At 43.0% G+C, this 27900-nt stretch overlaps 2 protein-coding genes across 3 annotated transcripts in view; both read left to right on the forward strand.

Moving 5' to 3' along the window:
• The window catches only part of ANXA7 (annexin A7), a 32533-nt gene extending 15615 nt beyond the window's left edge, over positions 1-16918 (forward strand). For both annotated transcript variants that reach the window (XM_055131455.1, XM_055131454.1), the window contains 8 exons: positions 6741-6843; positions 7038-7132; positions 7834-7947; positions 8171-8341; positions 12724-12894; positions 12981-13056; positions 13671-13783; positions 16430-16918. In XM_055131455.1, the coding sequence (XP_054987430.1) occupies positions 6741-6843; positions 7038-7132; positions 7834-7947; positions 8171-8341; positions 12724-12894; positions 12981-13056; positions 13671-13783; positions 16430-16552 (966 nt within the window). In that variant the 3' untranslated portion in view covers positions 16553-16918. The remainder of the gene's footprint in view (positions 1-6740; positions 6844-7037; positions 7133-7833; positions 7948-8170; positions 8342-12723; positions 12895-12980; positions 13057-13670; positions 13784-16429) is intronic.
• Positions 16919-27232: 10314 nt separating this feature from the next.
• The window catches only part of CFAP70 (cilia and flagella associated protein 70), a 67641-nt gene continuing 66973 nt past the window's right edge, over positions 27233-27900 (forward strand). The window contains exon 1 of the mRNA XM_004615412.2: positions 27233-27537. Within this exon, the coding sequence (XP_004615469.2) occupies positions 27475-27537 (63 nt within the window). The 5' untranslated portion in view covers positions 27233-27474. The remainder of the gene's footprint in view (positions 27538-27900) is intronic.

The following is a 27900-nucleotide window of genomic DNA, read 5'->3' on the forward strand; positions in this document are numbered from 1 at the left end:
CCCTGTCGTGGTTGACAAGGGCTTTAAATATGGTCATCAATGTCTGGTCATTTCTTTTCTGCTAATTTCTTGTAATAATAAATGTTTGCTAGGATTGTTCCTGTGTATAAATCTGTGCACCATCTCAATGTAGCTTCTTATTTTACTTTATATTTAATTCTCCCATATATCAGATCTTTGCTCCATCTCAGTGCAGTTCCTAATCTTATTTTAATTCAATTTTTTTTCATGCCAGGATCAAACCCAGGTCCTCATCCAGTAAAACTGAGCTATACTCTCACCTCTTAGTTCCTCATTTTAATACAGTTTTATTCTTTTTGTATGTTTATCTTGTGTTTTGTTTTTGGCCACACCCAGCTGTGCTTAGACTTACTCCTGGCTCTGTGCTCGGGAATCATGTCTGGCAGACTTGGGGAATCATATATGGTGCCGAGGATTGAACTGGAGTTAGCCACAAGAAAGCACCTCACCCACTGTACTATCTTTTCAGTCCTGTTATATTATTCTTTAATTAACTTATTATTTGATATATTATGAAAGTTACTAGGAACATAAGCAGCAGTATACCTGCATGCTTACCTTTATCTTGAGGTCTTCATTCTCTCCAGACTATCTATTTTTTTAAGATTTAGTATTTTCAAGTGACTTTTTTAGTCAGGGATATGAGAGGGATTAAAATATTGGAATATAAGAACCTTACTCAGTTTTGACATTCCTCATTTGAAGAATTTGAGTGTCAGAGAGATTAAGAGACTTGTGGGGCTGGAGCAGTAGCACAGTGGGTAAGGTGTTTGCCTTGCGCACAGCTGACTGGGGTTCAGTTCCCAGCATCCCATATGTTCCCCTGAGTACCTCCAGGAGTGATTCCTGAGTGCAGAGCCAGAGTAACCCCTGAGTAGCGCCAGGTCTGCCCAAAAAGCAAAGCAAAGTAAAGAAAAAAGGACTTGTTCAGGCCTATTCATATCATCTACTGATAGAACCCATGCATCACATGTGTGAGGTCCAGGATTTGGTTCCTGGTACCACAGCCCCCACCACAAACACAGACACAGACACACACAGACACAGACAGACAGACACACACACAGAAACTTGTCAGGGCACACAGAGTGACAGTTAAGGATAGGCTAGATCCTGGCTCCCCTGCCCCCAGGCCAGTGCTGCTCTGCTGGCCCTGTCAGTGACCATCTTCCAGAGCGTGTAGTCAGTTGCTTCTGACCCTTTTCTTTGATTGCTGAAGTTGTTCATTACTGATAAGTCTAATGAGGATTTTGTTTTACAGTGTGAGGGCTGGAGCCCAGGGTCTCCCACCTGAGAGACATGGAGCCACTTTCTTGGCTGGAAATTTTAATTTTTATGCATCAAGTAATTATAGAGACACTTTATGACTAAATCCCATAGCTCATCGATTGGTTCGAGCGGGCACCAGTAACGTCTTTCATTGAGAGACTTATTGTTACTGTTTTTGGCATATCTAATACACACGGGTAGCTTGCCAGGTTCTGCCTCTCGGGCTCGATACTCTCGATAGCTTGCCGGGCTCTCCGAGAGGGGCAGAGGAATCAAACTTGCGTCGGCCGTGTGAAAGGTGAACACCCAACCGCTGTGCTTTTTTTGTTGTTTTAGTGCCACACTTGGTAGTGCTCAGGGTTAATTCCTAAGCCTGCACTCAGGAACACTCCTCATGGGCTCTGGGAACCAGATGGGACATTGGGAACCAAACCTGGGTTGGCCATGTGCAAGGCAAATGCCTTCCCATTATCCTATCTCTCCAGTCCCAAACAAATATAAAATATTTTTAAACATTAGGCACAGGTCAAAAAACCTTATTTGTTTGAGGTGGAGCTCCAGTCAACAGTGGAAAGTTAACAAACTGATAGGTTTTAGTGTATTTTGTTGTTGTTGCTGTTATTGTTTTTTTTTCTGGGCCACACCTGGGAATGCTCAAGGTTTATTCCTGGCTCTGCTCTCAGGAATTACTCTTTGGTGTTGCTCTGGGGGCCAGATGAGATGCTGGGAGTCGAACCTGAGTTGGATATGTTCAAGGCAAACCCCCTATCTGCTATACTATAGTGCTCCATCCCCCAAAGTGGTAGGTTTTAGAAGACCATCTAGTGTAGGCAGAAGGCTGTCTTCCGAGATGTGTGTCCTTTCCCTGCGTGTTCTCTCTTAGAGGGAGGTGTGTGTGTGTGTGTGTGTGTGTGTGTGTGAAAAAGTGAAAAAATGAAGGAAATTTCTATCTTGAGTGGATAGTTGGACAAGGTGACCTTTCCTGATTAATCCAACTCTAATTCTGTGGCAATTTTTCTTTAGGAAGATTGGCATCAAATGGAACTCTTATTTGTTTATTTTGAGGCTATCCACACTTGGTGGTTCTCAGAGGGCTGTTCCCAATGTGATATTCAAGAAATACTCCTGAAATGATCAGGGGTCTAAATAGTGCCAGAGATCAAACCTGGGGCTCCCACAGGCAAAGCATGAGCAATCAGCTCAAAGGGCAGAACCTTTATTAGCAAACATCATGAGCTTTCGCTGAATGTGGCTGAGAAATTTACTCCAGAGTTTTTGGTTGGTTTGTTTTTGATGGCCACACCTGGCTGTGCACAATGCTGACTCCTGACTTTGTGCTCAGCGATCACTCCTGGTAGTGCTCAGGCAACTATATATGGTGCCAAGGATCAAACCCAGGTTGACTTCATGCAAGGCAAGTGCCTTTCCACTGTACTGTCTTTTCAGCCTCTCTACTATAGCTTTGCCCTCGAAAACACAGATTAGGGGCCTAAGAGCTAACGTTGGGATTAAGGCACTTGCCTTGCACATAGCCGAACCTGGCTCAGTTGCTGGTACTATATATGGTGCCCTGAGCACCCCAGGAGTGAGCCCTGAGCACAGAGCCAGCACAGAGCCTCTAGCATGCCCAGGTATGGCACAGACCCCCATCCCAAACTCCCCTGCAAAATAAAAGACAAGGAAAAAGAAAAACCAAAAACCCATAGATCCAGAGAAGGTAGAACCAAGATGGTAGAGGAAGGACCATTTGAGATCATGCCTGTATATATGCACAATGAAATATGTAAGAAAAGATGAAATTTTGAATCTTATTACAACTTAAATGAGAGCTGGAGCATGTCATACAAAGTGAAGTGTGTCTGAAGGAGGACAATACAAGACGATCTCAGTCTTATGTGGGGTATAAATAAATGAAATAAGAGAAGAAACAACGGTCAGTGAGATTCTTCCAAATGGTATGAAGGAGGGGTGGTGGCAGACAAGAAGGGACCTGGCGACAGTGGTGAAGAGTGGGGTGGTACAGTTACTTTGTATGACTAGACTAGTACTATTAATACTATTATAAATCATACCTCAGTTAAATTTGACAACAAAAATAACAGACGCTAGTTTCTGGGAATTCAATATAGTGCCTGACAGATGATAATGCTAGTAGTGAAAATTCACTTAAGACTTTCAATAATAGGGGGCTGGAGCAATAGCACAGCGGGTAGGGCATTTGCCTTGCACTCGGCCGACCCGGGTTTGATTCCCAGCATCCCGTATGGTCCCCTGAGCACTGCCAGGGGTGGTTCTTGAGTGCAGAGCCAGGAGTAACCCCTGTGCATCGCCAGGTGTGACCGAAAAAGCAAAAAAACAAAAAAGACTTTCAATAATAAATCAAAATTTTTTTTCTGATTTTTGAGTCACACTTAGCAGTGTTCTGAATTTACTCCTGACTCTGTCTTCAGGAATACTCATGTCTGCTTGAGGAACCATATGTGGTGTTGGGAATCGAACCAGGGTCAGCAGTCTGCATGGCAAGTGCCTTGTCCCTCCTAGCTCTTTGGCTCTGAAATTTAACTTTTTATTTTGGCATAATTTTTTTAAGTTGTAAAAATTAGATATGAAGGGCCTGAGCAATACTAGAGCAGGTAAAAAAAAGATTAGTCCTGGGGGCTGGAACGATAGTACAGCAGGTAGGGTGTTTGCCTTCCATGCAGCTGACCCGGGTTCGATCCCCAGCATCCCATAAGGTCCCCTAAGCACCGCCAGGAGTAATTCCTGAGTGCAGAGCCAGGAGTAACCCTTGAGCATTGCTGGGTGTGACCCAAAAAGAAAAAAAAATGGATTAGTCCTGGGATTCCTATATACCATTTACACAGATTTTCCAAATATTAACCTCTTGTATAAGCATAATATGTATAAATAATTTATCAAAATCAGGAAATAACACTGATGCACTATTATCCAATCTCAGAAATTGGTCCAGTTTTTTTAGAGTCTGGCAATGTCTTTTTTTGCTTCAATATCAAAAACTGAGATAAATATTGCATTTATAGCCTAACTCTAAAAGCTCCTTAATTCCTTGGTCTTTGTTGTTTCCCTCTGACCCTTTTGAAAAATCTGGTCAGTATTTTTGTGGAATTTTCCTTAGTTTGGCTTTGTCTCATATTTTCTTGTGACTAAGTCAAAGGGAATGCCATGTTGGCAGGAATGCCAGAAGGATGCTGTGTCTGCAGTACCAGAGGCATAGCCTGTTAGCTTATTCCACTGTTGCTGATTGAATTGAATCATCTGTTTGAGATGGTTTTTCTAACATTGAAAACTGCAGATATCTTGGTTCTCATCATACCTTTGCTCACTAATTCTTGCCCCCTTTGATGACTCTTGTCTACAGAGTTTGCCGTGGTCATCTGTCTGTCACATGGTAGTTTCACTCCTCAAGGATTTAAACTACAACTCTAAAGTTATGGTTTCTGTTTTGCTTTCCAGCTTATTTCATGATGAGATACATGAAGATCATTACATCTCCTGGGTTCTCTAATAAGTTCCATTTTGTGCTTTTCTTCTTATACAATCTTTTATATCATGCTTCCTAATTAGGGGCTGTAGAGGAAATGAGGAGATAATGCCAAAATTATATTGCTTGTGCAAATTATAACCTTGTTAGGCAACTATGTTCTGCATTAAAGCATTGCCCAAACTACTTTAGAACATAATGCATTTACAGAAAGCTCTTCACACCCTACCCAGGGCAGGCCCTTTCCCCCTCTGCTGTTTTCCCAAGAAGGAGCCAAGGCATAGAAAGAACATGAGTAACTTTAGAGGCTTGACTTTCTTGTCTTGTGTTTGTTTTGTGGTTTTTTTTAGTGTGTGCTTGTTTTTTGTTATTTTCTTTTTTTGGGTCATACTCGGCGATGCACAGTGGTTACTCCTGGCTCATGCACTCAGGAATTACTCCTGGTGGTGCTCGGGGGACCCTATGGGATGCTGGGAATTGAACCTGGGTTGGCCACGTGCGAGGCAAACGCCCTACCCGCTGTGCTATTGCTCCAGCCCCACTTTCTTGTCTTCTGAAAGTTTGGTGTCTGGCTGGATCTTTCCTCCTGTTCCAGAGTGAGCCTAATAAGCAGAAGGTCGTACCCTGGTCCTGGAATCCAAACACCTATCTTCTTGCCTAAGAATAATAACTGGCGAAATCTTAAGTTGTCAGAAGAGAATCCTGATTTGGTCATTTTGGGGGAGTTTTGTGTGTGTGTGTGTGTGTGTTGTGGGAGTTTGCTGGGGGAATCACTCCTGATGGCGCTTAAGGACTTCTGACTTGCTGCTAGGGGCCACTCCTAGTGAATATCATGGGACCATTTGGTGTCAGGGATGGAACCCAGGGGTCCCCAATGTAATGTATGTGCTCCTAGCTATATATTAGGCCCAGGAATTTTCTATATTTTTACTGTGTAATTCTTTCACTAAGAAGTTAAACATTTGAAGAAATTATGGTCATCTATGCAATGGAATACTGTGTAACTGTTAGGAGTGATGAAGTCATGAAATTTGCTTATAAGTGGATGGACATGGAGAGTATAATACTAAGTGAAATGAGTCAGAAAGAGAGGGACAAGATAGAATTACTGCACTCATTTGTGGGCTATAAAATAACATAATATGAGACTAACCCCCAAAGACAGTAGAGACAAGGGCCAGGAAGATTGCTCCATGGTTGGAAGCCTCCCTCATGGGTTGGGGGGAGAAGGCAGCTAGAATGGAGAAGGGATCACTAAGTCAATGATGGTTAGAGGGATCGCTCAGGATGGGAGATCCTGAAAGTAGGTAAAAGACCAAGCATAATTGCCTCTCTGTATTGAAAAAACCACATCTGTATTGCAAAATCTTTATTGCAAAAACCACAGTGCCCCAAAGTAGAGAGAGAGTAAGAAGGAAATTGTCTGCCATAGAGGCAGGGGGTAGGGGTGAGGTGGCAGGAGGGATACTGGGGACATTGGTGATGGAAAATGTACATCATGGAGGGATGGGCATTCAATCATTGTATGACTAAACTCAATCATGAAAGCTTTGTATATCTCACTGTGTTCAATAAAAAATTTAAAACTTAAGAAAAAAGAAGTTAAATACTTCATATATTTCTTTTTTCCAATTTATTTTGATGTAGACAAAAGCCACAACTTTTGATATAATCCTAAAATTAAAATTGATTAGATAACAAAGCTCCAAATATTAAGATCAATAAATATTTAAAAAGTCCATTTTTTATGTGATCATTGTTATATCTCATTGCGCGGTTAAGTCCTTGTCTAAGATTTTCCTAAGCTGTTAGATATTTCTTTTACTTTTTCCATTTTATTAAGATACCATTGAACATTGTATTAGTTTAAGAGATGTATGATTTGAAAAATGCATATCAGAATGAATGTGTGCATAGCTGACTTGGGTTTTTTTACCCTGGTGCTTAGCCTGCCATGATGACTCAGGGAACTCAAGGGACAATTCGACCAGCTGCCAACTTTGACGCCATGAGAGATGCTGAAATTCTTCGTAAAGCAATGAAGGGCTTTGGTAAGGAACACAGATTTTTATTTTATTTATAATAAACTCCAGTGATTGAATCCAAAGTCAACGTAAGCTGTATCTATAAACATTGAGCCTCTGTTTCTGCTGGTGTGCACTTGCCTTTATTTATTTGGTGACCGGTATCTAACAAGCATCTACGGAAGCATCAGCACTTACTTTCTTCTTACTGGTTCTTCCAGGGACCGACGAGCAGGCAATTGTGGACGTTGTATCCAGCCGTTCCAATGACCAAAGGCAAAAAATTAAAGCAGCTTTTAAGACCATGTATGGAAAGGTACTTTTTTGTTTATTTGTTTTCTTTTGGGGACTGAGAGTGAAGAGTGGTCTGCAGACCCAGAATTCAGGTCAGGTTGGACACAGTCTTTATATTTACACTAGTGGTGGAAGGTAGAGGCAGCCGGACTTCAGAGACTCGGGAGGGTTGTCTTCACTATGAATTCACTTAGAAGCTTTTCCAGTTTGAGGGCCAGAGAGATGGTACAGCAGGTAAATTAGTGCCTGCCCTGCACGCAGCAAACCCAGGTTCAATCCCCTGCACTATATATGGTCCTCCAGCTCTCCAGGAGATATCTGTGGACACAGAGCCAAGAGTAAGCACTGCTAGATATACTAAAAAAGAAAGTCTGTTGCCAGAATTAATAAAATATATTTACTTGAGTGTAATGAGGTTTTTTGTTTGGTTGGTTGGTTTCTGCACCACTCCCTGCAGTGCTCAGGGATCACTCCTGGTAGATTCGGGAACCTTTGGGGTGCCAGGGATCAAACTGGGTTGCCTGCATGCAAGGGAAGCTCCCTGCTCGGCCCTAGGTGTAATGAGTTTTAAATGTATATATCTGCTTCTTAGTATAGTATAGTTGGATTTGACATTGAATTTCATTAATCAATTTAAGTCATTTTTACATGTTTTTCTTTTTAAAATGTAAGCAAAAATGTTTGAGGAGTATATGAAGTTAGTTTTTATTTTTAATTAAACAGGATTTAATCAAAGATCTCAAATCAGAGTTAAGTGGAAATATGGAAGAACTGATCCTTGCCCTGTTCATGCCACTCACATATTACGATGCTTGGAGTTTACGGAACGCAATGAAGGTACTAGATATCATTCACTTTGAATATTTTATTCTTTTACAAGTGTAAAAAGTACCACAAATCATGGCAGTTCTAAATTTACAGTGAGAGCTAAATCAGTTGTCACCTGAAAATGTAGAGCTTTTTAAGTTTGGAGGCCGAAGAAGTGGTTACTGGAACTGTAAGGTTTAATTTTTGTTAAAGGTTTTGTTTTTCCGATTCTCCATTTCTTCTTCTTATACAGGGAGCAGGAACTCAGGAACGAGTGTTGATTGAAATTTTGTGCTCAAGAACAAATCAGGAAATCCGAGAAATTGTCAGATGTTACCAATCAGAATTTGGACGAGACCTTGAAAAGGATATTAGGTCAGATACCTCAGGACACTTTGAACGGCTCCTTGTATCCATGTGCCAGGTGAGTGTACCAGGAATATTTCTGTGTAGGTGGAGGAACCTTCTTTATCATCCATTGCCAGGAAATGATCTTAATTCATTTGAGAGCCCCTGGCAAGCTACTGAGAGTATCTTGCCTGCATGGCAGAGCCTGGCAAGCTACCCGTATGCCAAAACCAGTAACAACAAGTCTCACAATGAAGACATTACTGGTGCCTTCTCAAGCAAATCGATGAGCAACGGATGACAGTGACAGTGACAGTTTAATTCCTTGCAGTTTTACCATCATTAACAGGAACAATACAATTCAATATAGAAAATTTTGTATAGTCACTATTAGATTTATTTTATGCCTATCTGGATTTTGTAAGAAGTAAAAAATTATCATCTTTATGACCAGAGAGGTAGTACAAGGGTTAAGGAACTCATCTTATATGTGGCCAATTCCAGTTCCATCCCTGGCATCCCACATCGTCCCCTGAGCACTTCTGGGTGTGGCCCCCCCACTCAAAAAAGAAAAGGAAGGAAGGGAAAGAGGGAAGGAGGGAGGGAGGGAGGAAGGAAGGAAGAGAGGGAGAGAGGAAGGAAGAGAGAGAGGGAGGGAGAAAAAGAGGGAGGGAGGGAGGAAGAGAAGGATAGAGGAAGGAAGGAAGGAAGGAAGGAAGGAAGGAAGGAAGGAAGGAAGGAAGGAAGGAAGGGAGGGAGGGAGGGAGGGAGGGAGGGAGGGAGGGAGGGAGGGAGGGAGGGAGGAGCGAGGGGGGAGCGAGGGAGGAAGGAAGAAAGTTAGCTTCTAATCAGGGAGACAACTCAAGGATCTGGACCATATGCCTGGCATGCACTGGGCCCTGGGTTTGACCCTGGCACCAAATAGTTTTCCTGGTATCACTAGGTGTAGACTTGTTGTTCCTCAACCCTCTTAGGGAGGTACAAACTAAACAGAAATGAAACTTAAAAACTTAGAAACAAAAATGGAACTTAGCCTCTTTAAGCTTGTATGAAGCATGAAATTAACTTGAGGTTCTTTGTCTCAGGTACTTGTGAGTAAGTACTTGTGAGCCTAGCCTAATGCTGACGTTTCAGTGGGACTGTCCACTGAAGATACTGTGGACAACATGTGAGTGGCATAGGCGGTGAGAACTGTGTGAGGAGAACCAGGAACACAGACAGTCTTCCCTCCCTCACAGTGAGACTGTGATCAGCACACACCTTATTTGAAGTTCCGGCCGGACATTGGAATCGCAGCAGATAACCGGAGTTCTCTGCTCTCCTGTCATGTCCACAAGTTAAAACTTTGGAAGGTTCTGAAAGTAGAAGAGAAGCTTTGCAGAGCAGAGGGTGGTGATTGCAAAGGATAGTGTGTTAAAGTGAGTGGATGAGGAGTGAAAAGAAAGCAAGTGGGTGCAAGGAAGTTGTACTTATAACAGAGTAACAGTAGGGGAGTAAGTTTGTATTTGGGAAAAAGAGATGAGGGGTGGTACTGGAGGTAAGGTGCTGCTCTTGCATGTGGCTGACCCAGTTTGATCCCTGGTACCACATGTCCCCCCACCGCAGCATCACTGAGTACAGCCTTGGAGGTCACAAGTCCCCCAACCGAATAAATAACTACCAATAGCAAGAAAATAAAAAGCAGGAATGGGGGCTGGGAGGGTGGCGTAAAGGATCAGATGGCATGCTTTATATGTAGGAGTCCTGGTGTAGTCCCGAGCACTGTTGGGAGTGACCCCTGAGCACTGTGCTGGAAGTGGCCCTCAAACAAAAAGAGCCAGAGAGATGGCTGAGCACATGTTTTGCAAGCAGGTGGCCTGGGTTCAGTTCCTGGCACCACATGGTCACCTAAGCATCAAGTTGGGAGTAGCTTCAGACACAGCTAGATATGGACCAAAACCCAAAAAAGAGGGAAAAAAAGAGTAAGAAAAACAGGATCAGAGATTTCATGCTGCAGAGTGTTAAGACTTCGTGTGAGAGATGTGGCTTAGTGGCAGAGTGCCTGTGTGTGCATGGTACTGACATAGGAATGAAATCCTCACCACCATCATTATTATGATAGTTATTATGTTTGGGGGCCAAATGCGGTGGTGCTCAGGGCTTACTCCTCACTGAAGGGTCACTCCTGGAGGGCTGGGGGACCATAAGGCGTGCCAGAGGTTGACCATGTGCAAGGCAAGCGCCTCACCCACTCTACTACTGCTCTGGCCCCAACATTGGAATCTCCTGTGTTAGGGCAAGTGTGTGTGATCTCTGACACACGCAGCCAAGTGTGATCAAGCAAACAAATGTGCAGCCCCCACAACCACCACAACCACGTGTGAGCACTGGAATCCGCAACAATGAAAGCAATAGGGACCGGAGCGATCGTACAGCGGATAGGGAGCTTGCCTTATACGTTACCCACCCAGCACAATCCCGGGCAAGCACTTCGGGAGTGATTTCTGAGTGCAGAGCCAGGAGTAACCTCTGAACACTGTCGGATGGGGCCCCAAACCCCAAACCAAACAAAAACAAAAGCAATAATAGCAGCAACAGGGAAGAAGGGGGAAAAGATTGTATGAGATGCTTAGTATCTCCATGCATAGTTCAGAACCTTCCTGTTTAGGAAGTAAATAGGAAGTGAATCCATGAGCGGAGAAGTGGCTCCCTAGGGAAATGTGACTGTACCTTTCACTGGAGTCCACACTGAGTGGTCTGGGAGCTTCCCCTGAGCACCTTTTCCCATGCTGTGATTTACAGTGTGCTTTGCCATACCCACCCCAGCCCCCCGCACCCAGCCCTCATCAGAAGACAGTGTCTCACCTTCAAGAAATGCCTTTCCATCCTGTTCTTCGACAGACACTAGCTAGAGGTTAAAAACTCTTCCTTTCTTTGATTTTGAGTTTCTAGTTCTGAGAGAAACCAGCTGCCTGGTGACGCTTCACCCAGAGTCCCAGCGCCTGGCCTTCGTCCCGCTTTCCTCTGCGTGGCCAGGGAAGCACAGAAAGCGCCCATCTCACAGAGCTGCGTTACTTATAGTTTCTGCATGCACCATCTTCATGCATGAACTCAACAAAATTATTAAAATGGCATTTGGGTGAAGGGCAGTTCACTAAACTGTCTCCCTGTACTTAGGTCCCCTGAATGCAGGGTCTTGTCTTATGTCGCTCCCCCTGGCACTTGCTTCTGTTCTTTATTAAATTCTGACTAATCCAGTCTGGCACAAAGCAAGAGCTTTTTACCGAGTACATGAATGACTGAAATGTAATTCAGGGTGTTAGGATGATAGAGTGGGTAGAGCTCTTACCATGTGCGTGGCTGACCTAGCGTCAGTCCCCAGCACCCCCAGTGATCCCCCAGGCCCTGCCAGAAGTGATCCCTGAGTACAGAGCCAAGAGAAAGCCCTGAGCACAGCCAGGTGTGGCCCCCAAAACAAATAAACAGTGTAAGGCATATCGATTTTAAATCCCAGCTAAGAAGAATTATAATCTCTTCATTTGATTTTTCCAGTAGAAATTTCCTAGTAGAAATATTTTTGTTATAGGCATTAATAAATATTAATACTGATATATAATGTAAATACATATAAAATATCTTTATATGTATTTTTAGCCTTTTTCTGGTTTAATTTTAAAAGGCTGGAAACTTCTTTTTTTTTTTTTTTTGCTTTTTGGGTCACACCCAGCGATGCTCAGGGGTTACTCCTGGCTCTGCACTCAGGAATTACTCCTGGCAGTGCTTGGGGGACCATATGGGATGCCGGGGACTGAACCCGGGTCGGTCGCATGCAAGGCAAATGCCCTACCCGCTGTGCTATCGCTCCGGCCCCTGGAAACTTCTTATTTTATTGTAGCCTCATTAAATATATATAAAACATACAATAATATGTTTATAATACATTATATATTATAATAAAAATAATATGATACAGTATATAGTAATATATTATTTGTTTATATTTGTATTATCATTTATGCATTATATATTTATGATACAAATATATATTTATAGTATAATTATATATTTATACATTAAAATATATAATAAAATATCAAGTAAATAGTGTAATAAATTATAAGTTGCACTAGTCCAGCTTCTTTGAAAATGAAAGGCCTGCATGAAAAATTATATATTCAATAAATTGTCCTATTAAATCCAAGCATTTGCCTGCATCCTTCATTAAATCCAAGAGAGACCAAATAGGGTAAATGTGTCTATTTTTTTAGCTGAGTTTTGTTTTTGGGCCACACCTGGCAGTGCTCAGGGATTCTTCCTGGCTCTGCTCTGGGGACCAAATGGGATGCTGGAGAATTAAATGCTGGTCATCCATATGCAAGGCAAGACACCTATCCACTCTACTATCACACTGGCCTGGGAAAACATGTCTTAATGGAGCTGGTAGCACTCCTGTACAATGCCTACCTTCTACTTTTTCAGGGAAATCGCGATGAGAACCAGACTGTGAACCATCAGTTGGCTCAAGAGGATGCTCAGCGTCTATATCAAGCCGGGGAGGGGAAACTCGGGACTGATGAATCTTGCTTTAACATGGTTCTTGCCACAAGAAGCTTCCCTCAACTGAAAGCGACTATGGAGGCTTATCATAGGGTATGAGTTTTTCTTTTGAAGATTTGACTTCTTTTACATTTTAGAAATGTAAAATCTGATATGACCCCTCTTCTTCTTGTTTGCAGATGGCTAATCGAGATTTATTAAGCAGTATTGGTCGTGAGTTTTCCGGAAATGTGGAAAATGGTTTGAAAGCCATCTGTAAGATATTTTTGTGTTTTGCTTTGTTTTATTTGTAACTGATTGAGGTTTTCAAGTGTTGTTTCCATTGTATATATTATATATAACAAGATAGCCCCCTCAAATGTGCTGAGGCAGAGACTGAGCTAATCTTATATTTTTATATGTATCTCTCTATAAATGCTTGGTGCTATGAACGAAGTAGGGTTGTTTCAGAGTTATTTGGTCTCTATTCTATATGCCCTTCTTGAGGATATAAAAACCTCGAGAATATACAATCAGACTTGGGATTGTATATTAAAATGATCTTAAAATATACTTAAAATGATCCTCAGCATCCCATATGGTCCCCAGGAGTGATTCCTGAGTGTAGTGCCAGGAGTAAGCCCTGAGCATTGCTAAATATGGTCCAAATAAAAAAAAACTTTAAATAGTTTTAAGCTTATTAAAGATAAATATGTGTGTATGTGAGTATACATACATGAGCAGAAATACATGAGTATTTATACACACACAAACACACTCGCTCATTCACTCTCCCTCCCTCTGCTTGCACACACACACACACACACACACACACACACACACACTCACTCACTCACTCACTTACTCACTCTCCCTCCCTCTGCTTGCAGTGCAGTGCGCCCTCAACCGCTCGGCCTTCTTTGCTGAGCGCCTCTACTGCTCCATGAAAGGCGCTGGCACCGACGACTCCACCCTGGTCAGGATTGTGGTCACGCGGAGCGAGGTGAGACCTTCCCCATGGGCCGGGCCGTCTTGTTGGGTATTAAACGTTGCTCTTGAGCAAAAGCCCTCGCCCCAGTGCTGAGTTTCAAATGTTACCAGGGAAGTTGAACAAATCTTAACGTGTTATTTTTTTATCATTACTGTTTCTTCAGCACCTAAGTACCAGATTATGCTGTTTCTCCACTTATAAAACAAAAATGAAAACAAAAAAATCTGTGTCTCTATAGTTACTTATATAAAGTTTGGAATGTTTTTAAAAAATTGAAACAAATCCACTGCTTGCTGTTTTCCAGCTATTCCCAACAGTGTTTGGGGGTGGGGGACGCTGAGCCACTGCCTGGTTTAGGTGCTCCGCAGGGGCTGTGCTTGTGTCCAGGACTGCACCAGGGTCGCACCCAGGCCCAGTGTGGGCTCTGCGTGTCCCGCAGCTGCTGTTCCTGCAGAATCACCGTGAGCCACTCTTCTCTGGGGCGGCGCTTATGTTCGATTTTCTTTTCCTATCAAGTGAGAGAATCTTGTGTTAGTCCAACAGCGCAGTGGCCTTGATGAAGCCAGTGCCGAGAGTTTCCTCCTTGAGGAGATCTATGGGGAATACCGGCTTAGGACAGTTTAGAAGATCTTTGGGTTCTTTTTTCTTTTTTCTTTTTCTTTGTTCTTTGAGTCACACCTGGAGATGCACAGGGCTGACTCCTGGCTCTGCACTCAGGAATTACTCCTGGTGGTGCTTGGAGGACCATATGGGATGCTGGGAATTGGACCCGGGTAAACTGCGTGCAGGGCAAACACTACCCGCTGTGCTATTGCTCCAGCCCGGGTTTCCGTTTTACTTATATAAAATGCCATATGAAAGACCTCTGCAGCTTAATTTGAATGCAAAAACTCTTGAAATCTAGGATGCCTTTTTTTAATCAATGAATGATTTTAAAGAGGCTGGAGAGCTAGAACAGGGGTTCGGGCAATGCATCTGATCTCAGATACTCAGCACCATGTGGTCCGCTGAATGCAGTTCGCGAGGCCCATAAGCACTGTCGGGGTGATCCCTGGCACTACAGGGCCCACACAGTGTGCATCCTACTGGATGGCCAGGGGCTCTGGAGACACTCTGCCACTGAGAGTGGCCCAGGCACTTGGAGGTCCCCTCAAAAATAAAATACCTATTTTTTTAAAGTTTCATCTTTACATTCTTAAATATTGCTTTACATTTTTTCCCTCCTTTGACTTTGTATATTTATTGGATTTGTATATGTTTATTTATTTATTTGGGGGCCACATCCAGTGGTGCTCAGGGCTTAGTCCTTCCTGGCTCTGTGCTCAGTGGACCACATGGGGTGCCAGGGATTGAATCTGGGTCAGTTGCTGCAAGACAAATGCCCTACCCTCTGTACTATTACTCCAGCAGCTTGTGTTTATTTTTCAAACATTGATTTTAGTTTGTTTAGTTTAGGGGGAGTTTGGACCACACCCAGTGGCGCTGAGGACTTGCTCCTGCTCTGTTGAGATCTGGGGGGAGGGGCTGGGGGAGGGGCTCCAGGGATCATGTGCTGTAGGAGTAAACCAGGGTTCATGGAATGGAAGGCAAGTGCCTTAACCTCTGTACTATTTCTCCAGCCCTGGACTATTTTGGTTTGTTTTTTGGGAAACCTGGCAGCACCCAGGGCTTACTGCTGGCTCTGATCTCAGGGATCACTCTCTGATCCCTTCCCTGAGACAGCTCTATGTACTTCATATTAGGGGAAATCACACCAGATTTTCCTTCAGTGACTGACTTTTCACTTAACATACATTATAGCCTGTTAGAATTTCCTTTTTTAATGGACACAGGTTTCTTCCACCTTTTGGTCAGTGTGAACAAAGCTGCTGTGAATGTGAACATACATGTATTTGTTTGAGTCCATGCTTTCACTCTTGTGTCGATAGCCAAAGTAGGATTGCTGTTTTATCAATCATATTCTGTTTTTTGACATGGCTGCACCATTTTTATATTCCTGCCAGTAATACATAAAGGTTCCAGATTTTCTACATCCTTGCCTATACATTATTTTCTGTGTTTCTGATACTAGCCATTCTGTCAAGCGGGCAACACCGTGTGGTGCTTGGGGGTCTGTGCTCAGAGGTTGCTCCCAGCAGTGCTGTGGGACACAGGTGCTAGGATTGAACCCAGGCCTTCTGCATGCAGAGCCTGTGCTCAGCCCAGTGAGCTATCTCCCTGGCTCTGTTTTTTTTTTTGGGAGGGGGGCCACACCTGCCAATGCTCCTGGGTTACTCCTGGTTCTTCACTCAGGAATTACTCCTGGTAGGTGCTCAGGGGACTATATGGGTTTCCAGGGATCAAACCAGCTGTGGGCAACACAAGTGCCTTATCTGCTATTTTTAAATGAGTATTTAAAAAAAATGATAGAAGGAACTGCTTCCACCCCTATGCGGTACTTTTACTCAACAGTGCTAAATCAAACCTTTATTGGGTGATATTGTCGCTGGAATGAATACTGGCTGTAAAACGTTAACCACGTTTTTTTTGTTTGTTTGTTTTTTGTTTTCACTTTGATTCTAATTAGGATGCTTTCACACTGTTAAAGAATAATTCTAATAGACGCTAGTTCTGTTTCGGAAGGATTTTTCCTAACATCAAAAATTCTCATTCTTGCAGATTGATCTTGTGCAAATAAAGCAGGCGTTCAATCAGATGTATCAGAAGACCCTCAGCACCATGATTGCAGGTGACACAAGTGGAGATTACCGGAAGCTGCTTCTGGCCATTGTTGGTCAGTAGGAAGAGTTTCTTAAAGGAATGAAATCATTCAGTGCTTAACTTTCCAAGCAATGACTTATCTGCATGCAGCAATATCAGCCATCTCCTAACCAAAAGAGGTTTCGACTAAGGACTGGGTATTTGTCAGGGTATCATGCTTGATTTGCACATGTGGATACTGCCTTAATCTCAGTGCTATTTTTTTTCTCTGCATACAGTCAATGGAAAGTCACAGCACGGCAATGTACTAATAATATAATATTTGTAAAGCATAATTCTCATTGTTCATTCTAATCATGATACCAAATTGAATAAAAATCACAACAATCTAAATGTGTAATAATATTGACTTTTTTAATATTAAAATTCTGTCTTCCAGCATCTGCACAGTCCTTGGAACTCTTAGGTTGTTGTTTGTCTAAACTGCATTACTTAAAACTATTAATAACTTTTGATTTAATTTAATTTTTTTTTGCTTTTTGGGTCACACCTGGTGATGCACAGGGGTACTCCTGGCTCTGTACTCAGGAATCACTCCTGACGGTCCTCAGGGGACCATATGGGATGCTGGGAATTGAATCTGGTTCGGCCGAGTGCAAGGCAAAAGCCCTACCCGCTGTGCTATCGCTCCAGCCCCAATAACTTTTGACCTAGAAGAATAATCTGCATCTTATTTTACATAATTCAACATTCTATATTAACAAACAATAAGCCTTCCACATAGAAAATTGCTTAATATTCACTACAGCAACTTGTTAAAAAAGGGATTTAGATATTTCTATGTACAAGCAACATAGATCTTGATTAGTCCTTGATTTCAAAAAAATAGTTAGGAAAGATTTTTAAATTTGTAGCAGTTTAGTCATGATTTAAGAAAGTCAAGTTCGACATGTGAGGTGCTCACGTAATGTGTGAATGGGGGGGTTAGAATGACCTCGCAGGAGAGCAGAAGATTAGCTATTTAGAGGACTGTAGTTCAGGAGAGCAATGTTACACAGGGTGACATTTTTTCATTTTTGCATTTTGGGGTTGGTTTGTTTGTTTATGGACCACACCCAGCTGTTCCCAGGACTTACTCCTGGTTCTGTGTTCAGGGATCACCCCTGATGGGGCTTTGGGGATTGTATGAGGTTCTGGGGAGCAAACTTGTGTCAGCCACATGCAAGGCAAGCAGCTTACTCACTGTGCTCTCTCCAGCCTCCTGGTGATTTTGAAACATGTTTTATCCCCAGTATTGAACAAAAAGAAACCTTAGCAGGCACTTCTCATTTATCCTGTCCAGCAGTTACTTTGTCTCTATGACTTTGTCTGTTTCGGGTTTTTCATATTGGTGAGTAACAAAAATTCATCTGAGTTCATTTTAAAGATCCTGTGGTTTTATTAATGATTCATGAGTCAAGCATTTATCAAGTAGATGAATGTTCTCCAAATCTACACAAGATCAAAAAGATTTCTAGTCAAAAGGATGGCAAGAGTAAAGAGAGTTATTGCTGGCTTAATTCACATATAGGAATGGCAAATTATTTCATCTTCCTTTGGGGAATGGAAAATATTATTAATACTGACCAGAAATTTCATGCCAACTAAGAGTATATTCTTGGAGGAGGTTGAAACTAGGTTAGTGTTAAGAGTGGGAATACCACAAGGACCTCCATTTGGGACTGTCAGTTACTTTCTTTTTTGCAATGTAAACGGAATCATATGACATGCGGCACCTTTGTGTCTGACTTCCTTCCATAGTGTTTATTCAATATTTTTGTTGTTGTCATTTGGGACTGGAGCCAAAGCACAGTGGGTAGGGCCTTGCACGAGGACGACCTGGGTTTGATTATTCCGTCCCTCTTGGAGAGTCTGGCAAACTATGGACAGTATCCCGCCCGCAAAGCAGAGCCTGGCAAGCTACACATGGCGTATTCTATATGCCAAAAAACAGTAACAACAAGTCTCACAATGGAGACGTTACTGGTGCCTGCTTGAGCAAATCGATAAACAACAGAATGACAGTGCTACAGTACTGCAGTTGTTTGGGCCATACACACCCTATGATGCTCAGGGCTTACTCCTGTTTCTGAATTCAAAGATCACTCCTGGCAGGATTTGGGGACAGATATGGGGCCCCAGAGATTGAATCTGGGTTGGCCATGTGCAAGGGAAGAATTCTGCCTGCTGTACTACCTCTCAGACCCCTCAATTATTATTTGTTAATGTTTTATGTGTATGAATATGCTTGCGCCATCCCCAGTGGTGCTCAGGGTTTATTCCTCGTGCTGTGCGTGGTCCTTGTGTCCTTGTGATGCGGGGGAGACCATATGCAGTATCAGGGGTTGAACAAGAGTCGACTGAGTGTGAGGTAAATTGCTTTACCTCTCAGACTGTCTTTACCCCCAGGTATTATTGCTTAAGGTTTGTCTCTGTTGTCACATGAATCAATACTTCTGTTTTCTGGCTGAATCATCTACTACATAAAGATCATTTTGTCCATCAATTAATGGGCATTGTAGTTTCCATTTTTTTGTTAGATAATGCTTTTATGATTATTTTTATACTAGTTTATACTAGTTTTTTTTCTTTTTGAGTCACACCCAGCAGTGCACAGGGGTTACTCCTGGCTCTGCACTCAGGAATTACTCCTGGCAGTGCTGGGGGACCATATGGGATGCTGGGAATTTAACCTGGGTCGGCCGTGTGCAAGGCAAATGCCCTACCCACTGTGTATACTAGTATTTTTTATGGAGACATGTTTTCAGTTCTTTTGGCTAAGAGGAATGACTGGATCATATAGTATCTTTATGTATGTTTGATTTTGGGGTTACACTGGCAGTCCTGGAGAAAGCTACTCCCAGCAGTGCTCCAAAGACCACGTGGAGTGAAGATGGAGCCCAGGCCTTCCACATGCAAAACATGTACTGTAGCCCTTTGAATATCTCCCCAGCCCAGGCACATTTTTGCTTAAGAACTTCCAAAATCCGGGGGGGCCAAGGTGATAGTACAGCGGGTAGGGTGTTTAACTTGCATGCAGCCAGCTCAGGTTAGATCCCCAGCATCCCATATGGTTCCCCGAACACTTCCAGGAGTAACTCCTGAGTGCTGAGTCAGAAGTAACCCTGAGCATCGCTGGGTGTGACCCAGAAAGCCAAAATAAATAAATTTAAAAAAAACAATATTTAAAAAATCTATCAAATCCTTTTCCAGAGCTGGAGCACAATGGGTAGGGTGTTTGCCTTGCATGTGGCCAATCTGGGTTCGATCTTGCCACCATATATGGTCCTCAGCCTGCTAGAAGTGCTCTCTGAACCCAGAGCCAGGAGTAAGCCCTGAGCACTTCCAGGTATGGCTCCCAAACTAACAAAATAGTTTTCTAAAAAACACTCACACCATCTTATAACTCTTATACCAGTGAATTGAACTTAGTTTCTCTTCAACAGCACTATCATTGTTTCTTATTTGGTTTTTGGGTCACACCCATTGGTGCTCAGGGTTATTCTCAGCAGAGTGCTCAGGAACTGCTTCCAGCAGTACTCACAGGACCATGTGGTGCAGTGCAGGCCACACGTAAAGCATGAACTATCTCCTTAGCCCCAGTTTCTTTTTCTTTTTCTGTAGGTGGGGGGCTTGATGGATCACACACAACAGTGCTCAGGGGCTGCTCTTGACTGTGCTCAGGAGTGACCTCTAGAGATGTTCAAGGGACCAGGGATCAAACGGAAGTCAGCCACATGCAAGGCCAGTGCTTTAACCCCTGTTCTGTCTCTCCGGTCTTCCTTCTTTCTTTTTGTTTCGTAGACTTGTGTGGTTATAAAGTGGCTCACTGTTGTGTGATAATTGAAATGATATTGCAGTCCAACGTACTGTAAGTTTTGGGTATTATTGAAGATCCACTTGTGTTTACACTACATTAAGTTCACCACTGAAAGTCCTATCCCTCATATGGTTATTCTCTTTGTCCAAACATTGCCCCACGTCCGTTCTGTAACCACTATCTGCTCTTTGATCCAAATGTTTAGATTTTTTTTTGTTTCATTTAGTCCATCTGCTTGTTTTCTCTGTACACACAGGAGTAAAACAGTACAATGTTTGCCTTTCTCCATCTGGCTTATTTCACTAAGCACAATACCCTCTAGGTCCATTCTTGCTGCAAAAGGCAGAACTTTATTTTCTTTTTTCATAGATAGCTGAAAGCTATTTCACTGTGTAAAAATGTCTCGTTTTCTTTATAAATTCCTCAGTGGACAGGTATTTAGGTTTCCAGTTCTTGGCTATTGAGAATTTGCTGAAATAATCGTAGGAGTATATATTTCTCTTTGAATTAATGTTAATATACTTTTCAAGTAAGGCTCTAGTCATTGTGGGGTTCGTGTTGTTATGTTTTTTTTCCTTTTTGGGTCACACCCAGCGATGCACAGGGGTTACTCCTGTCGGTGCTGGTTGGGGGGGGGGCGACCATATGGGATGCTGGAAATTGAACCCAGGCCGGCTGCGTACAAGGCGAACGCCCTATTCACTGTGCTATCGCTCCAGCCTGCCCCCCCTTTTTTCAGGGTCATCCTCAGTAGAACTCAGGGCACCCAGTGCCACTCCCTGCAATATTCAGCTGGCAATAAGGCCCTGATGGTGTGATGCCCAGGCTGGCTCTGCTGTGCTGCGTTGTTGCTCAGGGGTCACATTGGGCATGGATTGGCCATGCTCAGGGACCTGTGGTACGAGGGTGCATGCTGAGCATGTTCTCTCAACTTCTTTCTCAACTCCTGGAGTTTTTTATTTGGTTGGTGTGGGGTGGGGTGGGTGGCTTACTCGGGTCTGTGCTCAGGGGTTATTCCTGGCACAGCACCCAGGCTACTTCGACCATATGCAGTACTGTATCAAGCCAGGATCACGGAGGGCAAGGCAAACGCCTAATTCGTTACTGTCTCTCTAGCCCCAGCACCTGTAGTTTTAATTTGTATTTCTCTGAAGACTAATTTGGAAAATAGTTAAAATACTTTGCCACTTTCAAATTGGTTTATTTGCCTTAAGTTGAAGTTGAGTTGCAGGAATTATTTCTATATTCTGGATAGTGGGACATTGTCAGACAGATTTCTTTTTATTTATTTATTTATTTATTTATTTAATTTTATTTATTTTTGAGATGGGCTGGAGCGATAGCACAGCGGTTGGGCGTTCGCCTTTTACGCGGCCGACCCAAGTTCGATTCCTCCGCCCCTCTCGGAGAGCCCAGCAAGCTACTCAGAGTATGGAGTTCGCATGGCAGAGCCTGGCAAGCACCCATGCATATTGGATATGCCAAAAACAGTAACAATAAGTCTCTCAACGAGAGACATTACTGGTGCCCGCTCGAACAAATCGATGACCAAACGGGATGACAGTGACAGTGATTTTTGAGATGATCAGGAAGATGTGGCCATAAAAGTAAACACAGTCAGGAAGGAAATCAAGGAAGAAATCAAAAGATACTTAGAAACTAATGAGAATGAAGACACGAGCTACCAAAACCTATGGGACGCAGCTAAAGCCGTGTTAAGGGGAAAATTTATAGCTCTCCAAGCATTCCTCAGGAAGGAAGAAAGGACCCACATAGATAGCTTGACTTCACGACTCAAGACCTTAGAAAAGGACCAGAAAAAGGACTCCAAACCAGACCGAAGGAAAGAAATAATAAAAATTAGAGCAGAAATTAATGACATCGAAACCAAAAAAACAATCCGAAAGATCAATGAAACAAAGAGTTGGTTCTTTGAGAAAATAAATAAGATTGATAAACCGCTAGCAAGACTCACAAAGAAAGAAAGAGAGAAAACTCTAATAAATCGAATCAGAAATGAAAAGGGGGACATCATAACAGAAACCAGTGAGATTCAAAAGATCATTAGAGACTACTTTGAAGGTCTTTACGCCACAAAAAAGGAGAACCTAAAAGAAATGGATGGATTCCTTGATTCCTACAATCTCCCAACACTGAAGAAAGAAGACCTGGAATACCTGAATAGACCCATCAATGTTAAGGAAATTGAAACTGTAATCAAAAACCTCCCCAAAAACAAAAGCCCAGGCCCAGATGGTTTCACTGGCGAATTCTTCCAAACATTTAAAGAAGACCTATTGCCTGTTTTCCTCAAACTTTTCCAGGAAATTGAAAAAACAGGAACTCTCCCAAACAGTTTCTATGAAGCACATATCTCCCTAATACCAAAAGCAAACAAAGACACCACTAAGAAAGAAAATTACAGACCAATTTCCCTGATGAACACCGATGCGAAGATCCTCAACAAAATACTAGCAAATAGGATCCAACAACTCATCAAAAAGATCATACATCACGACCAAGTGGGATTCATCCCAGGGATGCAAGGATGGTTTAACATTCGGAAATCAATCAACATAATCCAGCATATCAACAAAAGTAAAGACAAAAACCATATGATCATATCAATAGATGCAGAGAAAGCATTTGACAAGATCCAACATCCTTTCATGATGAAAACCCTCGCCAAAATGGGGTTTGGAGGAACTTTCCTCAAGATAGTCGAAGCCATCTATCACAAGCCTACGGCAAGCATTATCCTCAACGGGGAAAAACTAAGGGCCTTTCCTCTGAGATCGGGCACAAGACAAGGATGCCCACTCTCACCACTCCTCTTCAATATAGTACTGGAAGTACTTGGGATAGCTATTAGACAAGAAAAAGAGATTAAGGGCATCCAGATAGGAAAGGAAGAAATCAAACTCTCACTATTTGCAGACAACATGATACTATATCTAGAGAAGCCTAAAACCTCTACTAAGAAACTCTTAGAAACAATAGACTTATACAGTAAAGTTGCAGGCTACAAAATCAATACCCAAAAATCCATGGTCTTCATATATGCAAACAATGAGGCAGAGGAAAGGGACATGAAAAAAGCAATCCCATTCACAATCGTGCCCCAGAAAATCAAGTACCTCAGAATCAGCTTAACCAAGGAAGTAAAAGACCTTTACAAAGAAAACTACAAAACGCTACTCCATGAAATCAAAGAGGACATGAGGAAATGGAAACATATACCCTGCTCGTGGATAGGGAGAATCAATGTTGTCAAAATGGCAATACTCCCTAAAGCATTATACAGATTCAATGCGATCCCTGTAAGTATACACATGACATTCTTCAAAGAAATGGATCAAGCAATCCTAAAATTCATATGGAATAACAAACGTCCAAGGATAGCTAAAACAATTCTTGGGAAAAAGATGATGGGAGGCATCACCCTCCCCAACCTCAATCTTTACTACAAAGCAGTAACAATTAAAACAGCATGGTACTGGAACAAAGGCAGAGCCGTAGACCAATGGAACAGGGTGGAATATCCCTACACACAACCCCAAACGTATGATCATCTAATCTTTGATAAGGGAGCAAGAGATGTGAAGTGGAGCAAGGAAAGCCTCTTTAACAAATGGTGCTGGCACAACTGGACAACCACATGCAAAAAAATGGGTTTAGACCTTGACCTGACACCATGCACAAAAGTCAGATCAAAATGGATTAAAGACCTCAACATTAGACCACAAACCATAAGGTACATTGAAGACAAGGTCGGCAAAACCCTCCACGATATTGAAGATAAAGGTATCTTCAAACGTGACACGGAACTAAGCAATCTAGTAAAAACAGAGATCAACAAATGGGACTACATTAAACTAAAAAGCTTCTGCACCGCAAGATATACAGTGACCAGAATACAAAGACTATCCACAGAATGGGAAAGGATATTTACACAATACCCATCAGATAAGGGGTTGATATCAATGGTATATAAAGCACTGGTTGAACTCTACAAAAAGAAAACATCCAACCCCATCAAAAAATGGGGCGAAGAACTGAACAGAAACTTTACCAAGGAAGAAATACGAATGGCCAAAAGGCACATGAAAAAGTGCTCTGCATCACTAATCATCACCACCTCACTCCACAGAGACTGGCACACATCCAAAAGAACAAAAGCAACCGCTGTTGGAGAGGATGTGGGGAGAAAGGGACCCTTCTACACTGCTGGTGGGAATGCCGGCTAGTTCAGCCCTTTTGGAAAACAGTATGGATGATTCTCAGAAAACTAGAGGTTGAGCTCCCATTTGACCCAGCAATACCACTGCTGGGAATATATCCCAGAGAGGCAAAAAAGTACAATCGAAACAACATCTGCACATGTATGTTCATCGCAGCACTGTTTACAATAGCCAGAATCTGGAAAAAACCCGAATGCCCCAAAACGGATGACTGGTTGAGGAAACTTTGGTACATCTATACAATGGAATACTATGCAGCTGTTAGAAAAAAGGAAGTCAAGTATTTTGTAGTTAAGTGGATGGGCATGAAAAGTTTCATGCTGAGTGAAATGAGTCAGAAAGAGAGAGACAGACATAGAAAGACTGCACTCATCTATGGTATATAGAATATCAGAGTGGGAGACTAATACCCAAGAACTGTAGAAATAAGTACCAGGAGGTTGACCCCATGGCTTCACGGCTGGCCTCACGTTCCGGGGAAAGGGCAACTCAGAGAAGGGATCACCAACTATAATGTAGTCGAAGGCCATGTGGGGGAAGGGAGTTGCGGGCTGAATGAGGGCTAGAGACTGAGCACAGAGGCCACTCAACACCTTTATTGCAAACCACAACAGCTAATTAGAGAGAGAGAACAGAAGGGAATGCCTTGCCACAGTGGCAGGGTGGGGTGAGGGGGAGATGGGATTGGGGAGGGTGGGAGGGACGCTGGGTTTACGGGTGGTGGAGAATGGGCACTGGTGAAGGGATGGGTTCCCGAACTTTGTATGAGGGAAGTATAAGCACAAAAGTGTATAGATCTGTAACTGTACCCTCACGGTGATTCTCTAATTAAAAATAAATAAATTATAAAAAAAAAAAAAGAATAAAGAGAAGCAATGCTTGCTTGTGAAAAAAAAAAAAAACACAGGAGAGGCCCAGAAAAACATTTCATAAAGTCTGTTCTTTTGCTTTTTCTTTTTTAAAGAAAAGTTTTACTGTGGGGCCACACTCGCGTTGTTGCTGATGGCTTATGTCCTGAATTGAACCCGAGACTTCTCTCGTGCCAAGCACTTGCTCCACCCTGTAAGCCGCATTCCCGGCTTGATCAGTGCTTCTGATTGTCTGGGGGCCGCACCCGGCGGCGCTCAGGGGCCACTCCTGCCCGCTGTCCTACCTCTCCAGCCCTAGCCCCCTAAATGCATTTCTTTTCCTCGCCGAGTCTTTATGTATTGAAAGGGGGCGAGAAAGCGAGAGCAAACGGCGCAGAAGCACGAGCTCTGCGCCCGCTGCCCAGACAGCGGCCCTTCCCGCGGTATCGCGAGGCTTGAGGCGGCCGTGGGCCTTGCGGGCCTAAGATCTCGCGATACATAACTGGTTGCCATGGTTGCTTGAAACGCTTTGGTGGCCGCGTCAGGTAAGCGGTCTCTCGGCTCCGGGCCGGCCCCCCAGCACATCTCCCCGGTAGCTTCTCTCAGGGGCGTCGGGCGGCTGCAGCAGACGTGGCCCCAGCAGACGTCGGGGTCGTTGGCCCCTCGCGGCCGGGCGTGGGCAGGAGTGGCCACGCGCTTGTCTCGAGGGCGGCGGCAGCACCCGGGGCAGCCGCGCACGGCGGCCCTGACACTTGCGCGGGGCCCGCTGCACAAGCCGGTTCCGCGTTTTCTGTTTGGGGGCCACACCCCGAGGGGCCCCGGGCTGACTCCCGTCTCTGAGCCAAGGCGTCACTGCTCGGGGCAAATGCTTTACCCGCTGGACCGTCGCACCGGACCAGTAGTCTTGCTTTTTTAATAGATGTGGACAGCAAACGGGAAATAGTTCAGAGATCTAAACTCTGCACTTAACAGAAGGTGAGACAGAGAAGCCAGGCGTTTACTAAAGGCATCAGCCAAGTTAGGGCCAATGTGAAGCCGAATTCACGACGCTGTTGTACTGGAAAGGAACTGAAACAAAAAGGTCGTGGCAAATGTAAATTTTAAAGAGAAAGTTGTCAAGGACACTTATACCCGGAATGAGTCTGGGCTTAGGGAATTGATCTGTATGATCTGATGCTTTCAAGTGATGGGGGAGGTAGGAAGTAGCTGGGAAGGCACAGAATAATGGTAAAGTCAGAGACAGATGCTATCTCCTTTTTTGTAGCGCTAGTCCTGGAACTTGGCTTGGTTTTTCCTAAGGGAATGCTTGAAATTGCATTAAATTCCTCTTTGAATTGAATCAGAAAATGTAATTAAAAAAGCCATATAAAATTAATATTTACCTTGTGTCTTAATGTGATAAAATAATTGGAAAATGCTTTTGTCTAAATAAGACATAGTAGGACTTTTTCTAATGGATTAATTATTCTATGTGGCTATTTCTTTGCTCTTGACAAAATCTATTTTTGTAAAACAAAAAGATTAAATGACTTTTGGGATCCACTTTGTACATAAAACAAACAAAAAATAAGTAAAAAGCTTCCAAATAACTCTGTACAGGATGTGGTGGAGGGTGGTGAGGTAACTTTTGACCCTGTTGTCTTGTGATATGGCCAGTGACATATCTAAGGCCCTTTGAAGCTTTTTCTCCCATTTTTATTGAGGCATTGTTTACATTTACAATACTGTTCTTGAGAGTTTCATGTGTACACGCTTTCAATACCACATCTAGTACTAGAGTGCCTGCTTCTTCCCACCAACACCCCTCTTTAAGGCTTTTGTTTTTTTTTTTAAAGCACTAATCAGTGGAATCATTCTGTAATCAACTCCATAACACACTGTCTCTGAAAAAGCTATTAAACAATTCTGGACGACATATGTTTTCCTAGCTTCTCCCCTGGTACTGTTTATGTTGTAGTGTGGGTCCTTGTGCAGCTGTGTTGTGTGAGGGAATAGTCTCATTCATTCTGTTTGCAGAGACTCCAGAAGACCAGAGGGACTCGGCCGAGCGCTGCCATGGAGCAGGTGGCATCAGCAGGCAGATTTGTGCAGGTCACTGTGATAGAAGGCTATGACTTGGTGAGATTATTTTTGGAAATCCAAGAACTTTATAGCTTCTTCATCCTTCTTGAATATATATTTGCCTTTTTGGCCCCAATCTTCCTGTCCAACACCTGCCTATCAGGTGGGAGGCAAATGAGTTGGGAGCACCGGAAGGAGGAATGGCGTTTTTTGTCTTCCTTTCCCACCAATCCTTTTGGCTTTGCCTAGCAATGGCTCTTCCTATAAAAGTGCTTCTTATGAAAATCTGAATCAGCAAGTCACTACAATGCATATTTCGAATATCTGGAAATTTGAATAATCAATTTAATAGGGGTAAAGAAGTGATTCAAGTTCTTCCAGATAACCATTCTTTCCTCCTGAAAAGAATATGAATTCTTC

Source organism: Sorex araneus, chromosome 3 (assembly GCF_027595985.1).
Source record: "Sorex araneus isolate mSorAra2 chromosome 3, mSorAra2.pri, whole genome shotgun sequence".
Classification (NCBI taxonomy): domain Eukaryota; kingdom Metazoa; phylum Chordata; class Mammalia; order Eulipotyphla; family Soricidae; genus Sorex; species Sorex araneus.